This window comes from Micropterus dolomieu, linkage group LG21 (genome assembly GCF_021292245.1).
Source record: "Micropterus dolomieu isolate WLL.071019.BEF.003 ecotype Adirondacks linkage group LG21, ASM2129224v1, whole genome shotgun sequence".
NCBI lineage: Eukaryota > Metazoa > Chordata > Actinopteri > Centrarchiformes > Centrarchidae > Micropterus > Micropterus dolomieu.
This window is the reverse complement of record NC_060170.1, coordinates 12,101,924-12,126,591: the sequence shown is the minus strand read 5'-3', so window position 1 is coordinate 12,126,591 and position 24,668 is coordinate 12,101,924. Positions and strand designations below refer to the sequence as shown.

The 24,668-nt window shown below is 40.3% G+C and overlaps 1 protein-coding gene across 1 annotated transcript; it reads right to left on the bottom strand.

The window, feature by feature from the left end:
* Positions 1–10,653: 10,653 nt before the first annotated feature.
* Positions 10,654–23,225, bottom strand: prodhb (proline dehydrogenase (oxidase) 1b). Its single transcript, XM_046034033.1, has 14 exons — positions 22,672–23,225; positions 21,371–21,579; positions 19,061–19,095; positions 18,823–18,972; positions 18,524–18,588; positions 18,309–18,425; positions 18,078–18,151; positions 17,443–17,524; positions 16,664–16,756; positions 15,435–15,581; positions 14,616–14,791; positions 13,253–13,351; positions 13,051–13,139; positions 10,654–11,958 (listed from the first exon to the last, which is right to left on the bottom strand). The coding sequence occupies exons 1-14, from the start codon at positions 23,029–23,031 to the stop codon at positions 11,768–11,770; spliced, it is 1,887 nt and encodes a 628-aa protein (XP_045889989.1). The 5' UTR covers positions 23,032–23,225; the 3' UTR covers positions 10,654–11,767.
* Positions 23,226–24,668: the final 1,443 nt, after the last annotated feature.

Sequence of the window (24,668 nt, the reverse complement as noted above, 5' to 3'; positions counted from 1 at the left end):
GTGCTTGAACATATTCCGTCTAGGATTGTCTCTATAAGTCATTGCCAAATGAACTGAGATGATAACCATCGTTTCTGCCTTCTTTGTGCCCTTTGGGTTCTTTTTTATTCTTTTGTGCCACATAACACAGAAATCAGCTTTTTTTCCTTTTTGTTTTTCTGCATTTAAAGGAGAGCTGGATCACCCCCTGGAGCATGTGTTTCTATACTGATGTTATTGACTGAGTGATTGAAGTTCATCAATCAGATTCAGTACGTACAGCATAAGGAGGTCTATAACTTTCATTGGCTGTGGGCCAGGCTGTTTGTTTAACAGCTCAAGTTCTCATTAAACTAAGCTGAAAGCAGATGAAAAGTATTAGTAGTATTTCTCTGGCTTGCTTTTGTGAGCTGGTGGATCTTATTATTCTCTGGGTGTGAGGCAAGATTATCAGAACCTTAACTCTTTGAGATGGCATTATTCACAACCCACCACTTTTTTCAGTCAACATGACATGTAAGCGAAATGTGATTTGATGTCACTCATGAATAATAATATGGTTGGATTTTTAAAGACTATATTTCAACTTGCAATAAGAACTAGAGGACAGCTTTCAGCTTTTCAAGATTACTTTTTGACAAATAGGGAAAAAAGGTTCACTTTGTTGGCCTTGCTTTGCTACTGGGTGGCATATATATCAAGATTTCATAGTATTTTTCCTTTTCTATGCTTCTGATGTGTAACTTGCCAATCTAAAACTGAATAGTAGGGATATTTTTGAGCCAAAGAACTCCTAGCGTGGTCCAAATAAAAACAGGAACCAGATCACGACGGTCGCATGAGTCATAGTCAAAATTGGATGGCGCCTCGTGAACACTGAATTCATGCTTTAATGCATTTGTGCTGCTGCAAAGTGGAGTTCTACACACAAAATATCATCATCTGACATTTTGCCTTTAAACCTTTGAATCACTGTTGGAATGTTTTCATCGGCACCTGCCAGAAATGGAATAAAACAACAATAATATTGCTGAATTTACACTGCCATTATACGTGCAGTACAAATACGTGTTTGGTTTTTATGTATTTTAGTCCATTTTATTCTCTTTTTGTTTTAAATGCATCCTGTTTTTTTATTGTAAAGCATTTTGTAACTGTGTTTTGCAAAGTGCTATATAAATAACGTTGATTGTTGTTATTATTATTATTATTATTATGTATTACATGCAGCATTTGCATCACAAAGCAATAAATCTACCATGCAGCTTCCATGGGGGAACAATGCATCCGATGCAGAAAGTGAGATCATGGGGTGAGCTGGCTGTATTGCCCGCATGGGAGACAGAAGACTGAGAACAATGGGCGTGAGGGAGGTCTGTGAAAGTGAAATTGTTTTCCAGAGACAGATTTGTAAACCGCTGGAGCAGCTTGTAAGCAGCTTTCACTCAGACGAAACAATACCAACAGCGGAATACGTAATAAATCTCCCTGCCTTCCAGATGTGTGCTTTCTACAGATGAATATGTTTCACTCGCAACTATTATTTTGTGATATCTTGCGTTTTTTACTTATGGAAGCAAACCATCCCTGCTAGCCGGTTTCATTTTATGTGCAGCACGTGCCCTTTGCGGCTCGCTGCAGCCTCCGGTGTGTCTCAGGGCAGTGTGGCTATTAGTAGTGAGTTACTGGAAGGAGGTAGATGAGCCATGAGTGGCAGGCTAGGCTATAATGATGATCTCCACCATGAGTGATAATGAGTGCTAAGGTAATCCTCGCCTGGGACCACGCACAAACACACAAACTAACAAACACACCATGCTCGCACACAGTCATGACCAAAATGCCACCAAGATACCTCACATCTAGAAATCCCCTGCACTTTGCCTGTGTCTTATCAGTCTGGGTACAGAACATGCAGGGAAATGAGAGGCACACAATCTTGCCCCCAGGAGCCGAACTTGGGCCGCCCCTAAGGCTGTTATGATGATACTCCCTCTCCTCCTCCTCCTCCTTTCCTAAGAGCTATATTCTTTTATCACATAGGCAATCAGACAGATAGCAGTGCTCTGAAACCCTTCCTCCAGGACAGTGATGGGGACCGTGGACCGAGGACCCAGCTAATGCACCCCCCCCCCCCCGAGCCCTGGGCTTGTTAGCCATCTCTGAAAGAAAAGAAGGGGGAGATAGATGAGTGCTGGAGGGGTGTGTGTTTGTGTGTGTGGAGTAGAGAGAGAGGACAGTGGAGTGCGAGGTTATTTTTACAACCCCGTGTGTGTGTTGTGCATGTAGAAGAGACACTGTAGCACTTCCGCAGATAAAAGGAAGGAAAAGCGAATCTCTCTCACATGTGTCATAAGTCTGTCCCTTTGAATGAGAGTTAAATCCATCAAGTCAAAGTGGAAGAGCTCTCTCTCTCTCTCTTACTTTCTCTCTCACTTTCTCTTCCTCTTTGATCTGATTGTTTCTCTCTCGCGCGAAGCCAAATCAATCTGCCACTAACAGATCATGTCATCACGGAAAGAGGACAAGGACACGTGTGTTTGAGCCGGCCCACATGACACTTGGTGGTTATTTGCACATGTCAGCCTGTGTATGTGTGTGTAGCCTGAGTGTCCCTTCACAAACACAACAGCAGTCTTCCCGCTATGCTTATGAATAAAGATGATATTAATCCTTAAAACATGGAGGAGGGGATTACTGTGTTTACTACAGTGGATGTCTGTGAAAATGGAGTGCTCTCACCCAGGGATGGTGGCATGTTTGGACTTCCAAGACGCTTTGAAATGGCAGAAAAGGGTGGAAGCAGAAAGAGGAAGAAAGTACTATGTTTCTCTGTGTGAGCACGCCGGCTGTGTGTGGGTGCATAGCTGCCATATGTTCTGTCGGGTAATTTATGAAAAATAAGAGACATTTCGGGTATTATGGCTCTATTTTTAGCAGCAGCGGTCTCAAATTATTGCTGGTGCTTCCATGTGTTTAAATCTGCCCCAGCAACTTGCCAATATTTCTTCTGCTTTCTCAAAATCCTCATCATGATAAGAGAGAACACAGGAGGAAAAAGAGAAGAATTCAGTGAAGCCAAGCAACCGATCTCCCAAAATAGGTCAGTTTGAAAGCACGATGAATTTTCATACAGCCTTTTAAAAGGGCTTTTTAGGACTGAGGATTGTGGAGGAGAAGATGCTGCTGAGGATCTCTTTCTCACACGCATACATGCAGCTGGGTCGAGGTTCATGGGAGGGCCGTGAAGGCTACTACTGCCCCCTGGTGTTTGCCACTGGGACAACATGTTTTTCCCCCCCCACTAGGGCTTGCATCCAGAGGCTCTCCTCTACTGAGCATTTGGCGAGGCATAAGCGTGTGGGTTCAGTTTCCTCATATAGGCATCGTGATCGCAGCTTCAATGAAGATGTAGGTGTCCAAAACGCTGAAGGAGAGCGGATGAGATGTCCATTTACTTCCCCTTCACACGCCCTCTTTCTGTAGCTCTCAGAGTCGGAGCCTTCGCCAGCAAAAGGGAGAGGGAGAAATCAATGAAGATGTGCCAGACTTGGCTCTCCTATCTAGAAAATCAGTGCTCTTATAGGCTGCTGCCTCACGTTCAATCTTAGGTTGTGTAAGAATAGGGAGGCGCACTCTGACTCATCATCCCGAAATAAAACAAGCAATTATTCATCTCCTGTTTGGAGAAGATCAAATAAGTTAATACTGCTGACACAGCTCAAAGCTCACCTCCAATTACTCATCTTTTCAACTCTATTCAATTTATCCACTGTATATTCTCTATAGCAGGTCTTTTCATCCCAAAACCTGTTCACAATGGGAAACCAGACCTGTGATTAAAGTGTCCTGTGTCAAATTATTTCCTTTCAGCCAAGACGCCCATTTAATTAATCCATCTATGAATTGTGTTCTTAAAAGAACAGCTCAATCCAATTGTATTTTTTAATGCTATTTTATTGCACACGTCCGTCCAGTTAAACATTCATATTTCACTAGAGGGGAAAAATGAAAGAAAATATGAAGAAAAAAACTGCAATGATTCAATATCTTTGTTCATCAACTTTTAGTGCCATTGTATCATGTAGTAGATGACATGGTCATAACGTGTCATTGTCATAAAAAAATGTGTTGTACAAATGAATGATTTCAAGCAAATTGAAATTAAAGCGGCTATAGCCTAATCGCTTCTTTAAAGTTTAATATAAACAATGGATCACATGACTTCTTGTATTTAAGAGTTTCTGCTAGTTGTTACAAACCCACAGAGAAATATCGCCCGACTGTGCACTTCCCCTCAGCTCTATGTAGGACTGAGCCTGTCTGCCATCATGTTTTTAAAAGCACAAATAAAATTCTATTCATCTCCATTTTACTGGGGTGGAGGAAGGTGGAGGAGGTTGGTGAGAAAATCTGATTATTTGATATGGGTGAACGAACCCTTGGAAGACACTGAAAACAATAGGAATCTAAAACAAATATGATGGTTAAACAAATGCCAGTGAGACAGACAAAGAGAATAATACATGTTAGAAGTGGGTCAGACCCATAAGGTTCAGTTTAACAGTGTTTACTTTGGTTTAGCTCAGCTTCCTTCACAAAAGCACCTCGGTAATATCTCGAGCAAATCCCAACACCAATCTGGTCGATCTCTGTTTGTCTGCTCACTGCACAGCAGCAACAAAACCAGCTTGGCTGCTCTACTCTCTCCGCTTTCATCTCAGCTTCACTGGTCCTCCTGCTGTTCTGGCATGACAATTTGATCCCCAAACCAAAGAGCACCATGCCGCGTTTGCCTGGTTGCATGCTGCTTTCTATAGGCATACACACACATATCCAATAACATATACATACAAAGACATGGACATAAGCCACGGAACATGTAATCAAATGGACAAATGCTCACACACACGTGCATGGCAATGTGTGGGTGTTTCTGTGTGTGTAAACAGTATAACCAAAAAAAGTAATAGTTTTCATTTTAATGTAATTTATAGAACAATCTTTGAGATAGAAAAACAATTTGACCCATGATTGGATGATGAACAAATGAAAAGGTCACATGTCAGGAAAACATAACCATAGGTAATTTTAAGCATTTGAATTAATAAATGGTGTTTTATTTTCTGGTGAGGACAATCTCAACAAATCGGTTTTCTACCAAATAAAGTTGAATTTACAGAGATGCTGAGAATACAGTAATAGTACATTAGTAAATTGTCCAATATCAATGCAATCCCTGGGATAGTGGGCTGTTATTTACTCTTTTCTGCCTTCTACACCAGCGGAGACAGAAAAGGGAAAAGACTGGGTGCCGATACACACGCCAACATGTGAACAGTGTGTGAATGGGGAGTTCTGGCACCTATTTTTTTCCACTTCATGCACTGGTCAATAGTGATGACAAATGAATGCTGATAACCCTGGACTGCAGACTTGGTGGGCCCAGAGACTGCACAGGGCAAACGGTGAAAATATTAAAGCAAGAAAGTCCTGAGTTGTATTTATAAGGGATGGCTGTAACACTTTTGAAAGAAGCCATTGTTTAGCTAGCTGTATTAGTATTAGCTTGCGGTTTGAAATTAGCAGGTGAAAAATAAATCACATGTTGCCTAAGAAACTACAATTTTATCAGCAAAAGTATAGATACCAAACAAAATATAGTCAAAAATGTACTTTACCTTAAAATCATTTTCTCTATATTCTGAATGTGAGTTTCCAGCCTTGACAACCACCATGCAGAATCGGGGAGGACAGGTAAATACTGACTCATTCCTCTCTTATCTCTAATTGGAGGAATGGGTGGTGTTACAACTCTCCCCATGTTACGAACATACTCGGTCTCACCTATAAATAGGGCTGTAATTCATAAAATGTTTGTCATGCTCCCAATCTTCAAATGTGACTTTTTTTTAGCAGAAACCAGCAGACAAGCAGCCACACTGTTGCTTTTGGTCCAGTGCTAACTCTACTTGCTAGGCTACTTTAGGCTAGCCAGAATTTTTTTCTAAGCAAGAATGGTAAATTGGTAAATGTTGGATTAACTTGTGCACTAAACAGGGCAACTAAATTATCATTAGTTTGGAACATTGTTTCAAACATTTCTCACCAAGGGGCAAAAATATCTCCTCAGCTGTAACGCCAGGAAGATATGGGAAAGAAAGAGCAGCTTGCACACTTTACCTGATATATTCACACATATCTACTGAATGATCTTTGTACTCAGAGAAGAGTTATGTGTTACCTTTATGTCGGCTCTATTGTGTATATACAATACACCCACAAACAAATATAGGCAGAATTGAATTCAGATGTATTCGCGTGCAGGCACAAATAAACACTCCACCAAGCGCACACACAACCAACATGATTTTCTTCCCCGGGCATCAGGTAGCCAATCCATCCTGTGATGGGGAATTGTTCTTTTTCTTATTAAAATAACAGGTGGCCATGAGATAGTGGTCTCATTTTTCACTGCTGCAGCACTCCATGAGTCCAAACTAATGATCAAAACATTGAGCCGCTCCAAATCATCTCTCACCCCAGACTGATAGATATGGGAACTGATGGGAGGAAGTGTGTGGGAGGGTGAAGGTGTGTTTGTGAGAGCCTATTCTGTCAGTGCATGAATGTGTGACTGGGTATGCATGTACACTTCCACATCTACATGCTTTCTGTATGTGTACATGTAATCATGCATGGGTGCCTCCATGTGTTAATGTGGGGATAAAGGTTGGCAATTGGGGCCTTAAGGGTAAGTATTGAAACGAGGCTGTGTGGCCAGCGTCTGTGATGGATCGCTTGCTCTGCTCCTTTCACACACTGGTGGCATTCTCCGAGCAGTTTCCTCTTCAACACACACACACACACACACACACACACACACATCCCATCTTCCTTTTTTATCCAGGCGTGGCTCATTCGTGCTGCACCATGCTTATCACTTTCAAAGGGAAAACAGCGTGCATCTCAAATAGAGGAGATGAAAGCGGTTTAATGATCTATAATACATGGGCGCCATTCATTGGCACAGAACAAAAGGTTGGGGGAGAAACGGCAGACTGTAAGAAATGAAGACAAGATTCACATTGTATCATCCACCTACACCGGTGCCTTCGAGGGAGAGGATTAGGAGGCCGCTGTCCTGGCCATCGTGTTTTTAAATAAGATCACAAAAAACTTACCAAGAAATGATTTCAGAGATGTGTGAGGCATGTGATGTGTTGCCTTGCATTTTTTCAGCCCTGCCTGTCACAAAACCTGTGATAAGTGAAAACGCTCTGGCATGGCTACACATCCATGTGACGCTTTGTTGTGTGAAATAGAAGTGTTTCTCGTTGTGCACACTTGACAGAGTGGAGGACGAAAAACACAAACTTTCTGTCTCTCTCTTGCTCTCCCCCGCCCGGTTTTTGATCATTTGTGCTACGTTCTGCCACTCTATTTGGGCAGATGAGATTAGTCATCGCCTGTCCCATCTGTTGTGTTTACGACTCATTTGTTTACTCACTGGTTCACATCAGAGCTTACTGCGGCCAGGGGGATTCCTTCAGTGCAGGACTGGGTCAACTTAGCTCAATGATTCATCACATTTCTCACTAAGTAGCTGTGATGAACAACACAGATTCCCTTCATTTACAGGCATAATGAAAGGCAAAGTAACGTAGAATTCCACGTGACAAAGCCAAAAAAGAGAATTGCAGACAAAATGCCAGTTTTGACCTTGCTGTTTGGTCAGGTCAACCATTTCACTACCTGTGGATCAACTCCATTGTTAACCAGGACTAACAAGTAATTTACCAGACAAGGTTTCAAATCAAACTATTTGCTTGTGGTTGTGGACTACCGGGGAATAGCTGTGAACATCAGCATGGCTTGACAGGGCAGGTGGTGATGTGAAGAAAGCCTGCAATAGTTTCACATTATGTAGATGAGCATTACAGATGCAGCTGGCGACATTAAAAGTCAAATAAAAGTCTGCCAAAACCCAAAGTTCTCCACCATGATGTTTTTAATGTATGCCAGACTAGAAATAAGCTCTTCGTCAAAGCTGTTGTCCACAGGCTTATGATTTGTCCATTCATCCCTGCAACCATTTTTAAAAATACCCGCTTGCACTCATTCGATCACAGGACGTCATGTCGGTTTGATTTCTTCAGCCCAATTTCATAAATTACAAATTTGTCTTTACAATCTGTACAGCATAGGACACCCTCCATCCTTGTATCCTCAGAAGCTTGTGATATTATTTTCTTTTGTTTAATGAGATAATATTCACATATCACTTTTCATAGCCTGATATATCATTAGTAAAGAGTTAATCATCAGTCAAAGGTCACATTATTCACGTGCAAAACAGTTCTTCTACAGCTTCAGTCTACCGATGCTAATTTAGACAACGAAACACAAAACAGAGTGAACCAAAACGATATGACCCAATAACGTTATATACTTACATAAATAAACAACCTTTCAATGGAGTGACTGAATGTTCCTGCGTGGTCTGCAATGTAGTAGTAGCCTAGTCATCCATTTCTGTATTAAATGAAATTTTACCACTGACAATGTTCTGTGTATCACAATTATTTGGTTAGTTATGGGTTCTCATACATATCACTGAATGATTGTTTGATGGGTAAATATGAAGCTTCCGCCAGCAAGTGTTTAGCTTAGCTCAGCACAAACACTGGAAACATGAGGAAACAGCTAGCTTGGCTCTGTCAAAATCCACCTACCAGCTGTATTCAACAGGTTGTACGACTGTTTGGGTTATATTTATTTTACAGGGGATTTTGCGCTGGAATATGTCTTTGCCAGGCACAGTGACATCTGGGAGTCCCTGTTTAGCTAACCGGCTCCTAGCTTATTGTACAGACATGGTATCAATCTAACGCTCAGCAATGAAGCAAGTAAGTGAATTTCCAAAAACGTTATTAACTCTATGTGGAGTATATTCTATAATACTTACAATTATTCAGGAACTTAGTTTCTGGTTTGTTCCTCAGTTGTTCTTTGTAAGTGTCACCAATATTCCTATTTGGGAAATGTCAGTGTCTTGCAGAAAGTTACACTTTCTCCTTGTTAGACGTATGAGCCAAGTTAGCCTCAGATGTTGTTATAAAATATTGACAACATGTCTTGCAGCTTTTTCACTGATGCCAATATACTGAGTTATACTGTGCTTGTCATTCTGACTGGCCATGTAGAAATGATGTTACGATTATGTTGCAATGTCAGGAAATACACTCTACTGTGTGTTGTTGGTCTCGTTTCTGAATTTTCCCTCCATCTCCACTATGATTTAAACATCTCATCCAACCTGTTGTCATGCGGAGTACTCCTTTTGTAACTGATGATAATTGAGAACGAAGAAAAACTGGATATTCATGTTGCGTTTGAAGAGAAATAGCTGCCAAAAGTCAGTACACTGATCGACACACACTGACTATTCATCTGTGGTTTCAACCCAAATGATGGTGAGGTTATGGTGAGTTCAAATCGCCCTTTTTAACTTTTGCAAGATTATGAAGCAACCTTATACTTTATAATGCAACATGTTTTCTCAAACCTTTCTCGGCCCTCCTGGAGTGAAATGAAGTTTTAACATCATCTCATGATGAACTGAATGTGCATGGGCCCAATTTTCTGTTTTGTGTGCTGTGAGCCAGTAATCTCTCAGTTTGCTGTCAAAGAAAGAAAAATACACCATACTCCTGGGTGGCTCAAAGCCATCATGATACTTACTGTCAGTTCATCTATTAGCACACAAACACTTATTAGATTAAATGCCCGCTGGAACAAAGCAGCAAACCATTCCATCCATTGTGATACAGAAAAACTAAATATTTTCTAAACCTGAAAAACAATGCTCATTTTTTTTTTTTCCAAATCAAGGCCTGTCACAGCATATGGAGCTGTGCTTTGAAAGGCACCGGAACGCTGTGCGGTCCCATTGGAACCACAAAGCCAAGGGCACAGCCAAACAAACAATCCAAGACGTCAGAACGTGTGGAACCAAAGGCGGGGGAGCCCAAAGAAATCAGTTACGTACGCCATCCTTCACGTCTTACATAATACAAAGTCAACACTCATTACGTAAAGTAAATTAGCCTCGGCTCACTCCATCACATGCCTGTGTGCTTTAATGTAGGGAGACGTGTTGATAAGTCCCAAAGAATATGCTGAGCCCGAGCTGGTTTTGACTGACTTGGAACTTGTTTAGAATTTTTCACACTATAATGTGTCCTCTAAATCATCTTTGCAACTGAAGCTAACCTGGAAAACTCCGGCGCCCTTTGAGAAGGGATTTGTTGGCAAATGTATACCCAAAGGCACTTCTTACATCAAAAGTAGACTTGATTCTTAATTAAACCAATACAATATAGCAGCAGTGACAGCTCTGTGGCGCTTTGCTTCAGTAAAACTTAAGAGTCACTAAAGTTTCTTCTGAGTAATGATTAATGCATCCAATTTCTGTGATCTGTATTGAGCGTAGCATCACGGGTAATTAAATGATGTCTACAGAGCACTGATTGCTCTCATAAAATGACATGGCCATAATTACCATGAAGCTTGGTTGCCCTCTGACTCAAATACTAATTGTATATCAATAACCAAGCAGAAGACGTCACAGAATTAAAACCCAAGCTGTACATAAAGCTCACAACTTCAATGTTGCATTCAATAACATCCTGTCCTCCTTTTAATAACATTTTGAAGTAGACTTTTGCTACACATACTTACATACATATTTATTCATTGAGCAATTTCCCAGGTCCATAAAGTGAGACACAAAAGAAACAACAAATGGAATTAACTGTTTCAAACATATTTACATTGTCACAGAAACTGCACTGTGTTAATCCATCAAAATAAGAGCACAAGGCAACCCTCTAACTTATTATTCCCTTGCATATTATCTTGTGTCATGAAAAAGAAACAACTTCCACGACTTGCAGGCGTCTGTATTAAAAGGAGATTCACTCACTGAATACTGAGTGCTGCATGTTCTCTAGTAACACCTCAGTGACCAAGAATATAGCTTCTTCCAGTAAATACAAAAACAAAAGCTCTTGGAAGAAGAGGGATGTGCAGTGAGAAACCGTTTATACTTTCTCATTGGTTCATAAACAGGCATCATTTTCAAACCAGCAATACAGCCTCAAACACAGCACACAAATATACAGTACAGGGAAACCTCCTCAGGGGACTATGTGGCTGTCTAAGAGCAAAAAAAATAAATAAAAACACAATATAGGAGGGAATATTGATGTTTCCTTTACTACCATTTAAATCAAGCCTGTTATTTTTATTATTGTTGTCCCGCTCCAAGATAAATAGGGAGATAAAACGAGACGCCCGCCCCGGTCTCGTTGACATTTTAGGGAGTCCTTTTGGAGCAGTAAAGACGCTCACTTGATGGATACCAGAGCTCTGTAGACAATGTGGAGACAAAATGAGGGACGCTTATGGATGCAGAGGCGGATAAGGAAAAAGGAATCGAAAGAACATGGGCAGTACACAGAAGAACGGATGGGGGCGAAGGTGGGTAACGTCAGTGAGGAATAGAACAGAGAATAACAACAGTGGGAACACAGAAAAGGAGAGTGACATGCCGAAACAGTTCATCAGCAAGAAAAATGCAGGACAGGGTAGAACAGGAGATGTACATCAAGGGAGAGCTGTACAGAGGGAGAGACATAACAGACAGCCACAGCAGCAACTGTCAACCAGGGAAGATGAAAAAAACTCAACACGTTGACACACTCTACTTTTTGTCTCTTCTTTTTCAGTATGCCGGCCTGTAGAGAAGCTCCCCAGAGGCAAGTCTGCGTTTCAGCTCCTGCCACAGCAGCTCCCTCTCCTTTTGGGCACCCTTCATGAAGCCTCGGTTCTCCTGGGCTCTCCGAGACAGGTAGGGCATCACCTCATTCACAGGCCCATAGGGTACGTACTTATAGACAGGGAAGCCTGCCTGGCCTGGGGTTGAAGTGGAAGGGATGGGAGAAAACAAAAGAGAAAGGGGCTTTGTGGCATGATATGGATGAAGAGGATATACTTGTAAATATCATCAAATGCCTCTCTTGAAGACATTGTGAAAATGTTATGTTTGATTGACTAGTTTCAATTTCACAAGAACATGATTTCTACCGGTTATTTTGGACAAACTCCAGAGACCACATCACAACTGGATGCTATGTGGATTGGCTTCGCTCCGTGAATGATTACAACAATCCTTCAATCATGCAGGTTTGCTGCATTTACAAAAGACACACTCAGTTTGCTGCATTTGAATGAGAAGAGCTGCTGTTTGTCTGCCAGTCAGGCTCACACACTGTGACTGTTTTGCCAGGGCTTACTCTTCCAATTCATCAAAAATAAATACACATTTAACTAGTTCACAACTACTAGCAAAAAGTGAAAACATGATACGATCAGTCACGAAAAGAGGACATCCTGAGCCACAGTATCTGAATGAACTGTACAAGGCACCTTTAAAAATAAATAAAGATGTCAACCTCTATCTTCTTTATTTCATAAAACTACTTTATTGTTTCGAGATTCAAAGACACAGCACTGACTGCTCTCTCCCTCAAGAAAATAACAAAGACACATGTGTGCCTGTTTACATCAATACCGGTCAAGACCGTTTCAACTTGAGCCTCGCATTGACAGAGAACCGCCAGCTGCCGCTGTATGTGTCTTTGACTGACAAACAAAGTGGTGAGAGCCAGCAGCAGCACTGTGTTAAGACAGCTTGTCAATACCAAAGTGTCTCAGTTCATATGTCACATTATGGGCTGCAGACTGACTTCTACTTCTCATGCAGTCCAGGTGATCTGTGGGATATGCGTAGCTGAAAGGCGTTAAGAGATACAACTGAGAGATAGAGGGGAGGATGGCAAATACAGACTGCAGAGGCTTAACTTACACTGCCAAAGCATTGCCATGTAGGGCAGGAAAGATTTCACTTGTATTAATATTTTTTTTAACCTTTATTTAATCAGGAAAGACCAGTGTCTAGTCATTATTGCTTGTGTGAACAAGCATGTTTGTGTGTTTTTTTCTCACCTAATGGGAAGCTGATCTGATCACACATGCCTAATAGTTGACCGAAGTACACCTTGTCCTCTGTGGGTAAGAGACCCAGCTCATTCATTCTAAATGAGAAAGACACATTTACAAAATTAAGTTGGTTTATACAGATACAAAGCTGGAATATTAATCATAAATGTGGTTTCAACAGCATGTTTGGATAGAATTGAAACCGTACCTCCTCAAGGTGTGTTTCACTGTGTCCTCGTTATGGGAAGCCACCATTACGTTGGCATTTCTGTTGAGTGCAATCTCATCCAGCACATAGTCCAGACACCTAAGGCAAATATACAGACACATACGAACACACACAAGGAAGGCAACTTAGCCGTGATATTGTCTTTGACACAATTGTAAACTTTTGTCTGTGAAGGTAGAATTTCCACTAAACCAGAGGTTTTTAAAGTTGGAGGCGGGCCTCTCGGGGGGGGTCACATATAATATCCTAAATGTGTGTAATTAGGTTAAAGAGATTTCATAGATATAGTAGTTTGGGGGGGAATTTTACTGTCTTCACTTTCCCAGGGTCAGAAACCATAAACACCTTAGGACAGAACTCTTATTCTGTGTGGTCTGAGGCTATATCAAACTGCTGTTTGACATAGCCTAATACTGCTATATTAGGCTGTCTTGGCTTAATTGTTGAGTGTCTTGAGCAATATTAAGCTAAGGGAGGGGTTGAGGGCCTTTGCCTGAGGGGAGGCCCACAGTCTCAGACTTTGAAAACTCCTGTACTTTTCACTATAAAATACACAATTGTACGCATTTTGTGGCTTACATCGTTTCAAAACTTATACAAACAATTCTTTCTCATTAGCATTTAAGATTTATTGTGTGCTGCAGGACTATCTTAACACAACTAAACAGTAAAAATGCCCCTAAACACTGAACATACTTGCCAGAAATCTGAACCAATCCATTCAGGGAGGGCCTCTGTTTTCTGCTTTCCTGCTGCTGTAGCTGTGTTAATATGCATGAACTTTACCATCTGCATACATTGAATCCCACCTCGTGCTGTGCTGTAGCCCATCATCCAAATTTGGTTACTGTCCTATGTTGACGTTTACCTCAAAATCTAATTCAGGGCTTAAGGATAGCCCTTAAACCCACCTCTTTTTGAGCAAAACATATGTATCTCCGCAGGGTGATTTCTTTGCGCTTGCCTTAATCTTGAAATGTCAGAGAATTGTGACAACACAGCACCCCTGGAGCTGGATTGTGTTCTGTAACTTGCACAAGGACAAGTCAACAATGTGGAAGTTTTGTGGCACAAGATATTGCACCCAGGAACTCCATGTGAAGGACCACTTTACTAAAAATTTAATCTGAATGCTGTCCATTGTAGTGAATTGGCACAAAAACATATTTTTTACTGGGGCGTCTTTGTGCAAGACACTTAACAGCTAAAGGCTATAGTAATGGCAGACAGCTTCTCATTGTGAATATGAAGACCTGAGAGCTTGGCTTGGTTGAAAATGATCAAACGTTGGTGAGGTGCACATTTCAAAAGTTAATAAACAAAAACAAGCCTTGGCTCTTACCTGTGGTACATTCTATTGGTAGACTCATAATTAGGGTTAATAGGGTCCTCATAACCAATCTCTTTAGCCCTCTCTCGCTCCTGATACATGTAGGCCCCACGCACCAGCTTGGCAGCAAAATACCAACCCTCACGTCGAGACAATTCTATGTCAACAGTGACATTGTCATAGGCCTCCTGCAGAAAGAAAGAAAAAGAAGATGATTCGCTCTTTAGCAAAGAATTATGCTGACATCAGTTCATGGCCATGTTTCCATATAAATGATCAAATAAAAAAAATAAATAAATAACAGACACATTTTGAGAACTTGCTTAAGAATTCTAGTATTAGCAATGTCAGCAGCAAAGCAGTAGTGTGTTACAGTATTACAAACATCATTGATAAAGTGGGACCCAAAGTCAACTATACAGTTCAATTTGATCTAACAGGTATCATGTGTTCTTTTTATTTCACAATACTGCATGTTTTAGGTTACAATATGGTAAGGTATGTCCTTTTGATAAAATAATAAAAAGGATGTCAATCACACAAATGAAACTCTACTGTGACTTTAACAGCTTTTCATTTGAAATGGTGTATTTAAAAGATATAAAATGAAAGCACCAAAGTCCTCTCCAACATTATCCTCTTCTTCTCGTCTCAATTCAGCTGACTCAAAGTAATCTCTTTACACGTTGAATTTTTGAGGTACAGGATTTGTCACAGCATGTTCTTTATTATAAGAGTTAGAACTGTTGTGTCTGCATGCTTTGTGTTTATATCCATAATTTACATTTTTGATCTCACATCACTGTCTTTTTGCCAATTGTGGATTCTGACCTTGAGGTAGCATTGGTAGGTGTTGAAGATGGCAGGCTTTTCTCTGTTGTAGATCCTCTGCATCTCTAATGTCAGTCTGCTGATAGCTGGCTGCAAGTAGGTTTGCTCTGCATCCACCATCAGGCGAACACCATTCTCAATGGCATGCTGGAATAAAAAAAATCCAATTTATTTTTTATATCGTTACCAGTGTATAGTGTATTATGCCATAGTTTAATTAAAAAAAAGTTAACTGACAAAGCGTTCAACTAAATCAATATGATTACTGTTTCTGTTCTGTTACACATACATTGTGACTCTGAATACAAATAATACCCTCGGTTATTGTGAATATGCTTACAGTGGTTAGCAGCCCTGTGGTGGCTGTGGTCATATTTAATGCAGCTTTAACACAATAGCTAGAAACACATTTGTACTGACTGAAAATATTTATTCATAAGTGTATTTGTACTGTATAAACATAAAAAAACAAGATAGATTGGAAGGTGCAATACAAACAAATGTCTCAAGGCAACCAAGAAAGCACAGCTTGCTATGAATTATCACTACACTGTTGTGTCATTACATATATTTGTCAGGCACACGTACAAAACGCATTAATCTCACATAAGGAGAAAAGATGTCTTGCCTTAGATTTAGCTACTAAAACGAACAAAACTCTATCGCCCCCATGTGGCTGGCTCCATTATAGGTCATAAACACCCCACATGTTAGCGGAAAGGACCCAACTAAAAAGTACACGTCAATTGCATTTTTCCCCAAAGATGGCTTCTGTCATTTTTGGTAGTTCTTATCACGCTGATGTATGATCAAGTTTTCATCTTTCTTTTTTGGTTTTAATTAGTTTTATATTTAATACAATAAAAGGGGAATCCACATCATGATTGACAGCTGAGCCCTGGCGATCAAGTCGGCCAGGTTAATGTATGGGACGTCGATACCGCGGCTCCAACCTCGACCTCACAGTCTACTGTGCGAGACTCTGGCTCCAAATGACATCACCAGCGCAAGATATCCGATATTTTGGCTTCATTTTTGTACAGTGGGAAGAAGTCGAAACATCTTTAAGTACAGTCCATAAGTCTGACATTTACCCAATAAACATGCCACTGTGTTGATACCACAATTGTTTATACTATAAGTGCTTGCTCCTTGCAACAACAAATGCAATTGCTACTGTGTGTATATTTGTGTACAGTGATCAGTCTTTGTAGTTTATGAGCGTTTACCTTAACTAAGACGTCCAAGCGCTGTAACATCCTCTCCATTTGCTTCTCTTCCTCTACAGTGAACGTCTCCAGCAGAGGCACCAGCTGACCTAGCTGGGCAAACAACCCAGGAGAGTGTGCACCATGAGATGCTAATGACTCACATACTGCACAGCACGACACTTATTAGTTCTTTTTACTTCATCCACCCTTCAGCTGTCTTTAGTCCAAGGTCAACAGATATGTCGAGGGTAACTTGCCCAGACTCTGTAGACAAGCAATTAACCCAGGCTTTTCCTTAGCTCAGAGCGAAGTGATTCACACTTGAAACCTAAGTTATCCCAGTTTTAAAACAGAGGCAATTCACTTTAAATTGACTTCAAACTGGGGGTAACCCTAAAAAGAAATCTAAACAAGTTTGTGGGCTGTTAAAAGCAGCAAATAGCTGTGATGTTTTCAATGCTGCAATTGATACATCATTGACCTCCATCAGGTTCAAGGTGTGGTTATGGCAAAAGTATCTCAAATTCAGCAATGTAATTACAAAAAACTAATCAGATGTTAGAACTACATCAGATGTTGTTCAACTTGTAGTTTATGCCAGATTTTTCTGAAATTCATAAATGCGTCACAAGCTTGTTCACATAAGAGACACATGATTTTGGTATTATTATTTGCAAATAGAAACTCAATTAATTTCTCCAAAGAGTTTGGGCTTGAAGCTGTAGATTTTCTGGGATATTCTTTTAACAACACTTTTTACAGTAAATTTCTCTCCCTTAGTGTTTTGTGAAACTGACCTCTACATTTGGGACGACCAGCAGGTCAGATATCTTTGTTCTGTCATCTATCAGGCTGTTCCAGTCCAGCATGTCAACGGTTCTGTCAAGGCAGAGGACAGAAAGGTACCTTGGCAAGTATCTTGGCAACAGCATATTGTAGAGTCTAAACTATTACCAGTATCTGGGCCATTTTTATTTTATTTCAGTCACTCTGAAACTAAGCACGTCTTTAAGATAAACTTTAAAATATTTGTGGTTGCTAAAGGTCAAATATTCTGGAGTGGAAAAATACAATGAATTCCTACCACAGTTTCTAACCTTTTTCATTACATGGTGTGAACTAAACTGATTTCCATCTTATCGCATCTGTCTTGTCACTGTATATTATGCAGCAGCAGAGAGTTCTGCAAATACATTTCAGCAGTTAATGTTTGCAAATCACATCACCTATTAGTTTTCAACAAATCATTTGTAAAATAAATACTGTACATGTACATAAATATTGTTGTAAAAGTAGTATGACTGCAAATGGCATCAAATCCATTAGGACACAATTTGTTCTTTTCCTCATACCTTTTTCTTTCATTGCCTTGAATATGGTAATTCCACGTACATAAGTGCTGCTAATTTTAGTAGTCAGTGTTCATGCTTACCCTGAAGATTCCTCTTTCCTTCTAGTCAACCAGCCATAGAAGTCACCTTTTGCACCCAGTTTGGTCAGGACTTCCTAGATGGACATAAAGCTCTACTGTACTGAAAGGCACATAGTATAGCATAATCCTCATATTGTGTATGGAATAGGAGTGCCAAGATGATCTATAACACTGAAGTTAATGTTTGGTAGAGTTTACACATGTACCACTTTTATTTAATTTAAACTCCACCTGCAGTTGTTTCAGCTCCAACTTCTGCTCTAAGGCCTCCATGCCATCTTTCCCCTGCTGCGATGCCAGGAAAGTAAAAAATCGACGCCATTTCACCAGGACCTCGGAGAACTGGAGCTTTAAAAAAAAGGCATGATGTTAGTCCACCACACAACTTCTGTAAAGGTATCAGCTACATTAGTGCATTGAGCTTATAATCACCCCTTGGTTCATACCAGAAACTGAGGTCGTCCTAGAGCAGTCATTTTGATGGCAGAAAAACCTCCCATTGAACTCCCACCTAGAGGTCCAACACACTTGGTTTTAAAATAAATCAAATGAAGACAAAAATATTAACATGATAGTGAATGCATGCTTAAAGACTGTGCTCCGTGCATTCGTTGGTTGAGGGAATATTTGCTAATCAGTAGGAAATATCTGGGCCATTATAGAGTTACAACTTTCACACAATGTGCCAAAACAGACATTTTGTAAAGTTTTATTACTGATAGTAGCTTAATTTCTATTCACTTACCAGATGCTTTGATGCATTTGATGAAGGTCTCCATGTGCTGATCACATTTGGCCTCATCTGTATAGAAATACGTGTGGGCTCCAGTCACTCCCCTGCGACTGTCCCCGAATTGTTTTTTTTCTTTATGTTTTTTGTCTCTGTGGTCCTCGCCTGGGGATGAAAACAAATTTGCATGCCTATTACTTCTAATTACATCATATGCTGTGTCCACGAATAAGAACAAAATGAGGCAGCTTACCTATGCTCTCTATCTCTGCAGCAGATGCACATGAGCTAAATTAGAAGAAATACGAAAGGATAAAATTAGTTAATTTGCCCTGTATTTAGGGCAACATTAAAATTTTAAGTTTCATTAGAATTACAGAAAATGTCTTGGTTTTGAGTTAAATGTGGGACCTTGCTCGCGTTCTTTCAAAATTTCACCCTGGCATGCCAGAGGCTGACATTGTGTTTAGTGACCCTATACAGTATATGCTGAACTGTCCTGCTGTCAAGCCTGCTGACCCTCCAGAGAGGGCAGTTGTAGCGTCACGCCACACTTGACCTATTCCCCCCTCATCACAGGGGAATGGGAAACTCATGTAACCAAACAGATGACTAAGAATGCTGGCCATCAGGGACATAAATAGGATTCAGAGCCAGGAAACTTTTCTGATTATGTGCCATTTGGCAGGCCTAAATCTGGATTTAACTGCAATGGAATCCATTTGACACTGACTAAATAAAATGTGTGTAAGACAATACAATTTCAGTCGCTTAGGCCACTTGTTCCGTACTGTTCTCTTTATGTTAACATTTTCTTTAAAAATAGTAGGGCAGAAACAAGAAGTCAATTGACAGAAAATTTATTGTGAACAATTGTAATAAATAACCATTTTAGCAATTTATCAAGGAAAATGCTTAGCAAAATGTGAGGATTTGCTCCGTTTTACTGCATTGTAATATGAATATTTATGTACGTTTTTATGTTATATATGTTTTTTGGACCATTGGTTGGATAAAACATGTCAACTTGGTTTCGGGGGAATCTTTTGGCATGAAAAGGGACATTTTAACAGAATGTGACAACTGGCACAATTTATTGATTATTGGCAGCCTTGTTAAAGTAGAGGTCTTCAAAAGTCTGCATTAATCATATCCTGACTGTAAAATCAGGCATATATATTTTACTTTTACATGGCTTACGCAACTGAAGCATGGAATGTAAGTCTTATGCTCTCAACATCAAGCCAGTACTTGCCTCTGTTCCTTATATGTTCTTTCTCTTACAAGGAATTGACTAATGTTGTTGTTGCTGCTGCTGCTATCTTGACAGATCACTGGAGTGCCTGTCAAACCCTGCTGTCTGAGATCAAGCTGGCTTAATGTGCCTTGTCCTCCTGCTTTACGGTTTGGAGATGTATATTCACCAAACACAAGCTTTGTAGGTTGAGGTTTGATACCTCTTTTGATGTTTCTGAGCAGTCATCCTCAAGACAAAGTATATCAAAGCTTTGCAGTGATATCTTGTTACTAGTGATATGGTATAAAAAAAAAATAAAAAAAAAACATACACTGAGTTGAAGTACAAACAAGGGTGGAAAAAGTCATAGCAAAGGGCTTACTTGGGAACTTTATCACCTTACAGAATGTGAAAAAACAATAAAATAATAATAGAGGGCATTCCGTCCTGGCATACGCTGGCATTGCAGTCAGCAGTCACTCTGCGTCAACAGACTTAAACACTAGACACTTAAATATAATGTCAAATGGCCTTGTTTATTCACTGCATCTGACCTTTACAAACCAAGAGATGCTGTGTGTGCGATAAAAGAAAGAGGTCAGTCATAGGTCAGGCTGACTATTATACTCATGCTAAGTAAATCTGACAAGTGCAATTGTTTTTTTCACTTCAATGAAAGGGGCAACAAATAATATTCACTTTAGCAATTTTGTCTACTGATTTGACTGTGGAGTGATTGCTGAATAGCTCAAAAAGTCTCAACTTTACTTTGGACTACGAGATGTCCTGATTACTCACAATGCATTAATTCCCAGAGCTGCAACTTAAGTAACATTTGCTACTGCCACTGCGTAGAGAGACTGTTTGCATACTGTCATCCAAGTTTACATCCGTTCACAGATCTAATACCCACTGCCTTGTGCTACACCCGTGTGACAGGATTCTTACAAGACAGAAATGCTCTCCAGCCAGCCAATCCAGAACGAGGGGCCATGACTGAGCCAACAAATCATGTTGTAAAGAGCGTTTACTTCCTAGTTGTCAGGCGTATTAATATACGCCTATTTCTAGCATCGAACAAGAGGAAAATACCGTGCAAGGTGATGTACTCTGTCTAGAGGTCAAGATCTAAACTTCTATGGCCAATAGTGATCTCAATATAACTGAACTGATTTTATACACAAATGATTCTACTAACTTTAATTCTCTTAAATTGTTTTAAAAAACAAGCTTGTAACACTGACAATATAGACCTCAAAACATACCCAGAAATCTTTTTTTTTTTTTTTTAAAGTACAATCTACTGAAATCTATTAGGTAACTTACTCCATCTCTTTCTGCTCGGCCTCATTCGGGCTGATGTCTTCTTCCACACTGTAGTCCAGGACAGAGCCGACACCAAAGGCCTGATTCTTCTGGATCAGCGGCCTGATGGCAACGTGGTCCTCACCAGCTACAAACTGACCATAAAATGTCATTTTCATGAACTGGTCAAATGCTCTCTGGCCGAGGATCTTCTTACCGAAATCCATTATCTGAGCAGAAAGGGAGAGAACATTAGAACCAGTTTTTGATTTTTTTGACAGGTGTAATTTATTCTACATGCCATTTAGCCTAGTTTATGTAATGATAAATATGTCCCTTAAATGCCAGGCTGTGTCTAAGCAAGTTTTGTAGGCCAACGTCTTACCCGATAGACCACGGGAAAAGGACAGAAAGTAGCAAGTTGATCTTTCATAAGCAAAAGGAATTCAAATCATGTTTTAACCCCCAAGCTATAAATTAAATATTCCACTAAGGCTAAAACACAGACAAAGGATGAAGCATTGCAGCTACACTGAAAATCAGAGTAACGCCATGTTAGATTGCGACTTCATATTTGGTGTAGCTACTAGCTTTCACAACCGCAGCCAAGCTTTCCATCGATTTCGCTGATTACATGAAGACATGATAGAGCGTGGAAAGTATAGGAACCTGCAGTGCTCAAAGTCTATTAAAGCACTGTACCACCATGCAGCACAACATGGGCTGAAAGAAATTGCCTTTGCTGTATGGAAAGGGTCTTGTGGGTAATCCATATACTGTGTACAAAATTTACCAGATGTTTTAAAATGGTCTGACACCTGAGGTTAGTTAACACGGACTGCAGAGACGTTCGTTCAATACAAATCAGGCTGTAATTTTATAGGTTCGAGTGACACAAGTAGAGGAGCAGGCAGGCAGTTAGGCCTGTGGGTCCAGACTTATGTGCAGACTTACTAATGCATAGATGACTTAAGTTTTGTTTACCTTGAATGCAACTGAAGGCCTTTACAGTTACAGCTTGTTAACCATACAACTCAAAAATATATTGGCACAAGTATTCTAGGGTTAATGAGTTAAATCTGCCCAGAGCTACAGCCTGAGTCAGGAGACATGTTCTGGCCTGTGCGCACACCTGTTTGTTTTGATGGTGACACACTATTTCAGTGTGTTACAAAAGAGTGCAAATTATACTTTAATGCAATTCTGTTAACCTTTAATATAACCTACTGCCAAGATAAAGTCCCCTGAACAACAAAAATCTAATTAACAAATAGACTTAATGTTTAATGACCGGGCAGCAGGGTAAGATAGCACCTCGTTACCTCTTTATTCTTATCAACCAGGAAGTCATAGGTGCAGAGTTTGAAAACCACCAAACTTCTGAGCAGCTCTAATGAGTCTTTGCTCTTGTACGCCTCACGGGTCTGGTCAAAGTCCACGGAGAACTCATTAGCAACGGCGGTGGTGCAGTCTCTCCCTCCTCTCCGCGGCTGTCCGAGACACTCCGACCGTGCTGACTCACGTTGAGCGCCGCCGCGGCTGCTGACATCGTCCTGCTGCTCCGTCCGGGTCGCCGAGTTGGAGGTGACGGTGGACCGTAGTTTTCGGCTGGACAGTAATCGTTTAAGGGGAATGTCCGCCCCTGCCCGTGTCAGGGCTGGCACGGCTTTGATATAAAACATCAGCCTGGAGGAGGTGGATGTCAGCCGGCGGAGGCCGTTAAGTTACGCAAACATGCGGTAGCTGCGTAAGCTACAGCGCAAACATGAAGCCAGTCACATTGACATCGATCACAACGGTGGAACACATGTGACGCAAGAGTTTTGCTTTTAAATCACTCCCAGACCACTCCCAAACTTTTCTACACCAATATTCCGACACAGTTGCACTTTTTACTTTTTACTGCGAGACTTTTCACATGTTTGGTTGTTGACAGCTGTGGTTAAGTAGGCGTGGTGTCATTTTTGCGTAGCAAACGTTACATTTTTAAACAAGCATTACAGCCTTTTTTTCCTCAGCTTCCATAGAATGAGCAAGTGTAATGTTACAGTTTTAAAGACTGCAGGTAGGCTACTGAAGGAAAGACACAAATGTAGGCTACTTACTTTACTCAGTAAGTTCAAGTTAAAATATCTTTAGCAGCCTACCTTTGTACTATTTATTAAACTTTGCAACCATGGTAACTGTAACCATATTTAAAAATGGTAAATCATTCCCATTTTTAAAAATGCATTGCTACTGATTTAATGACACAATACCTCCACCAGCTTCAATAGAAGAGATAGATAGATAGATAGATAGATAGTATGCTTTAGATAATCCAATAACATTATATTAGAATAATATACATCACTCTGAAAGAGTAATTGAGTATTTATGCATTGTGGCATTGCTACTTTTACTTAAAGGACCTAAATACTTCTTAAACTACTGGATGTTGTACCTTACCTTTCAGCATAATTTGCTGGATAAACAGTCCCATGCTTGGGTAATATCTAAGTAGCCTAACTATTGGAACATTTTTGACATTCATAATGAAATTGAAATAACCCATCTACATTTTATTTACCATATTTGCATTTATTCATTTAGCTGATGCTTTTAAGTGACTTATAATTGCTAAGTATGTCAGAGGTTGCATGCATCTGGAGGAACTAGGGGTGAAGTGTCTTGCTCAGGGACACAGTGGATGTGTCACAGTGGGGAGATGAACCCTGGTCTCTCACACCAATGGCATGTGTCTTATCCACTGTTCCAACACCACCCCACTATGTGAATTATAGCCACAACATCAGAGAGCATTATTCATTGTAACTTAATTCTCTATTGCTAAGGTCATTAATGAAATTAAGACTTGTCAAACAATTTGGGGTCATAGCAGTTTTCTGCTATGAATTTTTGGTAGTGGGTTCTGTTGACATAATCTATGGATCATGGCTCATGCTTTTTTTAAATTAAATTAGAAACATGTCATAACATTTTGTGGAGGGACAAAGAACTTTATTTCGAACCTGCAGCCCTTAAAATCCACAAAACTCACAAATGAAATGAGGTGTGCTCTTGTGAGATGACCCCAGGCACATGGATTGTGCAACCATTGGTAAAGAAAGGCATTGGACTGGATGTTACAATGCGTGTGATGTAATGAAAACATATTGTATTTCTCTTGACTCCTACAGCTGTCAATTGTTCAGAGGCCTTGCACCTACATTCATGCAGTGCAGGAGGTGCCATATGCCAAAACCACTTCGTTCATGTTAACAGATGGGGGAGCCATTGTCTAACATGTAGGCCTACTTATTAAGCTGCTACCCCCTTC

What these genes read in the sequence shown, in the direction of transcription:
- prodhb (XM_046034033.1), bottom strand. Translation starts at nt 23,031, where the DNA reads ATGTTTTATATCAAAGCCGTGCCAGCCCTGACACGGGCAGGGGCGGAC. An exon ending in TGCAGAGATAGAGAGCATAG is followed by an intron (nt 18,973 to 19,060) that starts GTAAGCTGCCTC and finishes TTTCATCCCCAG; the next exon opens with GCGAGGACCACAGAGACAAA. An exon ending in AGGAAAGAGGAATCTTCAGG is followed by an intron (nt 17,525 to 18,077) that starts GTAAGCATGAAC and finishes CTGCCTTGACAG; the next exon opens with AACCGTTGACATGCTGGACT.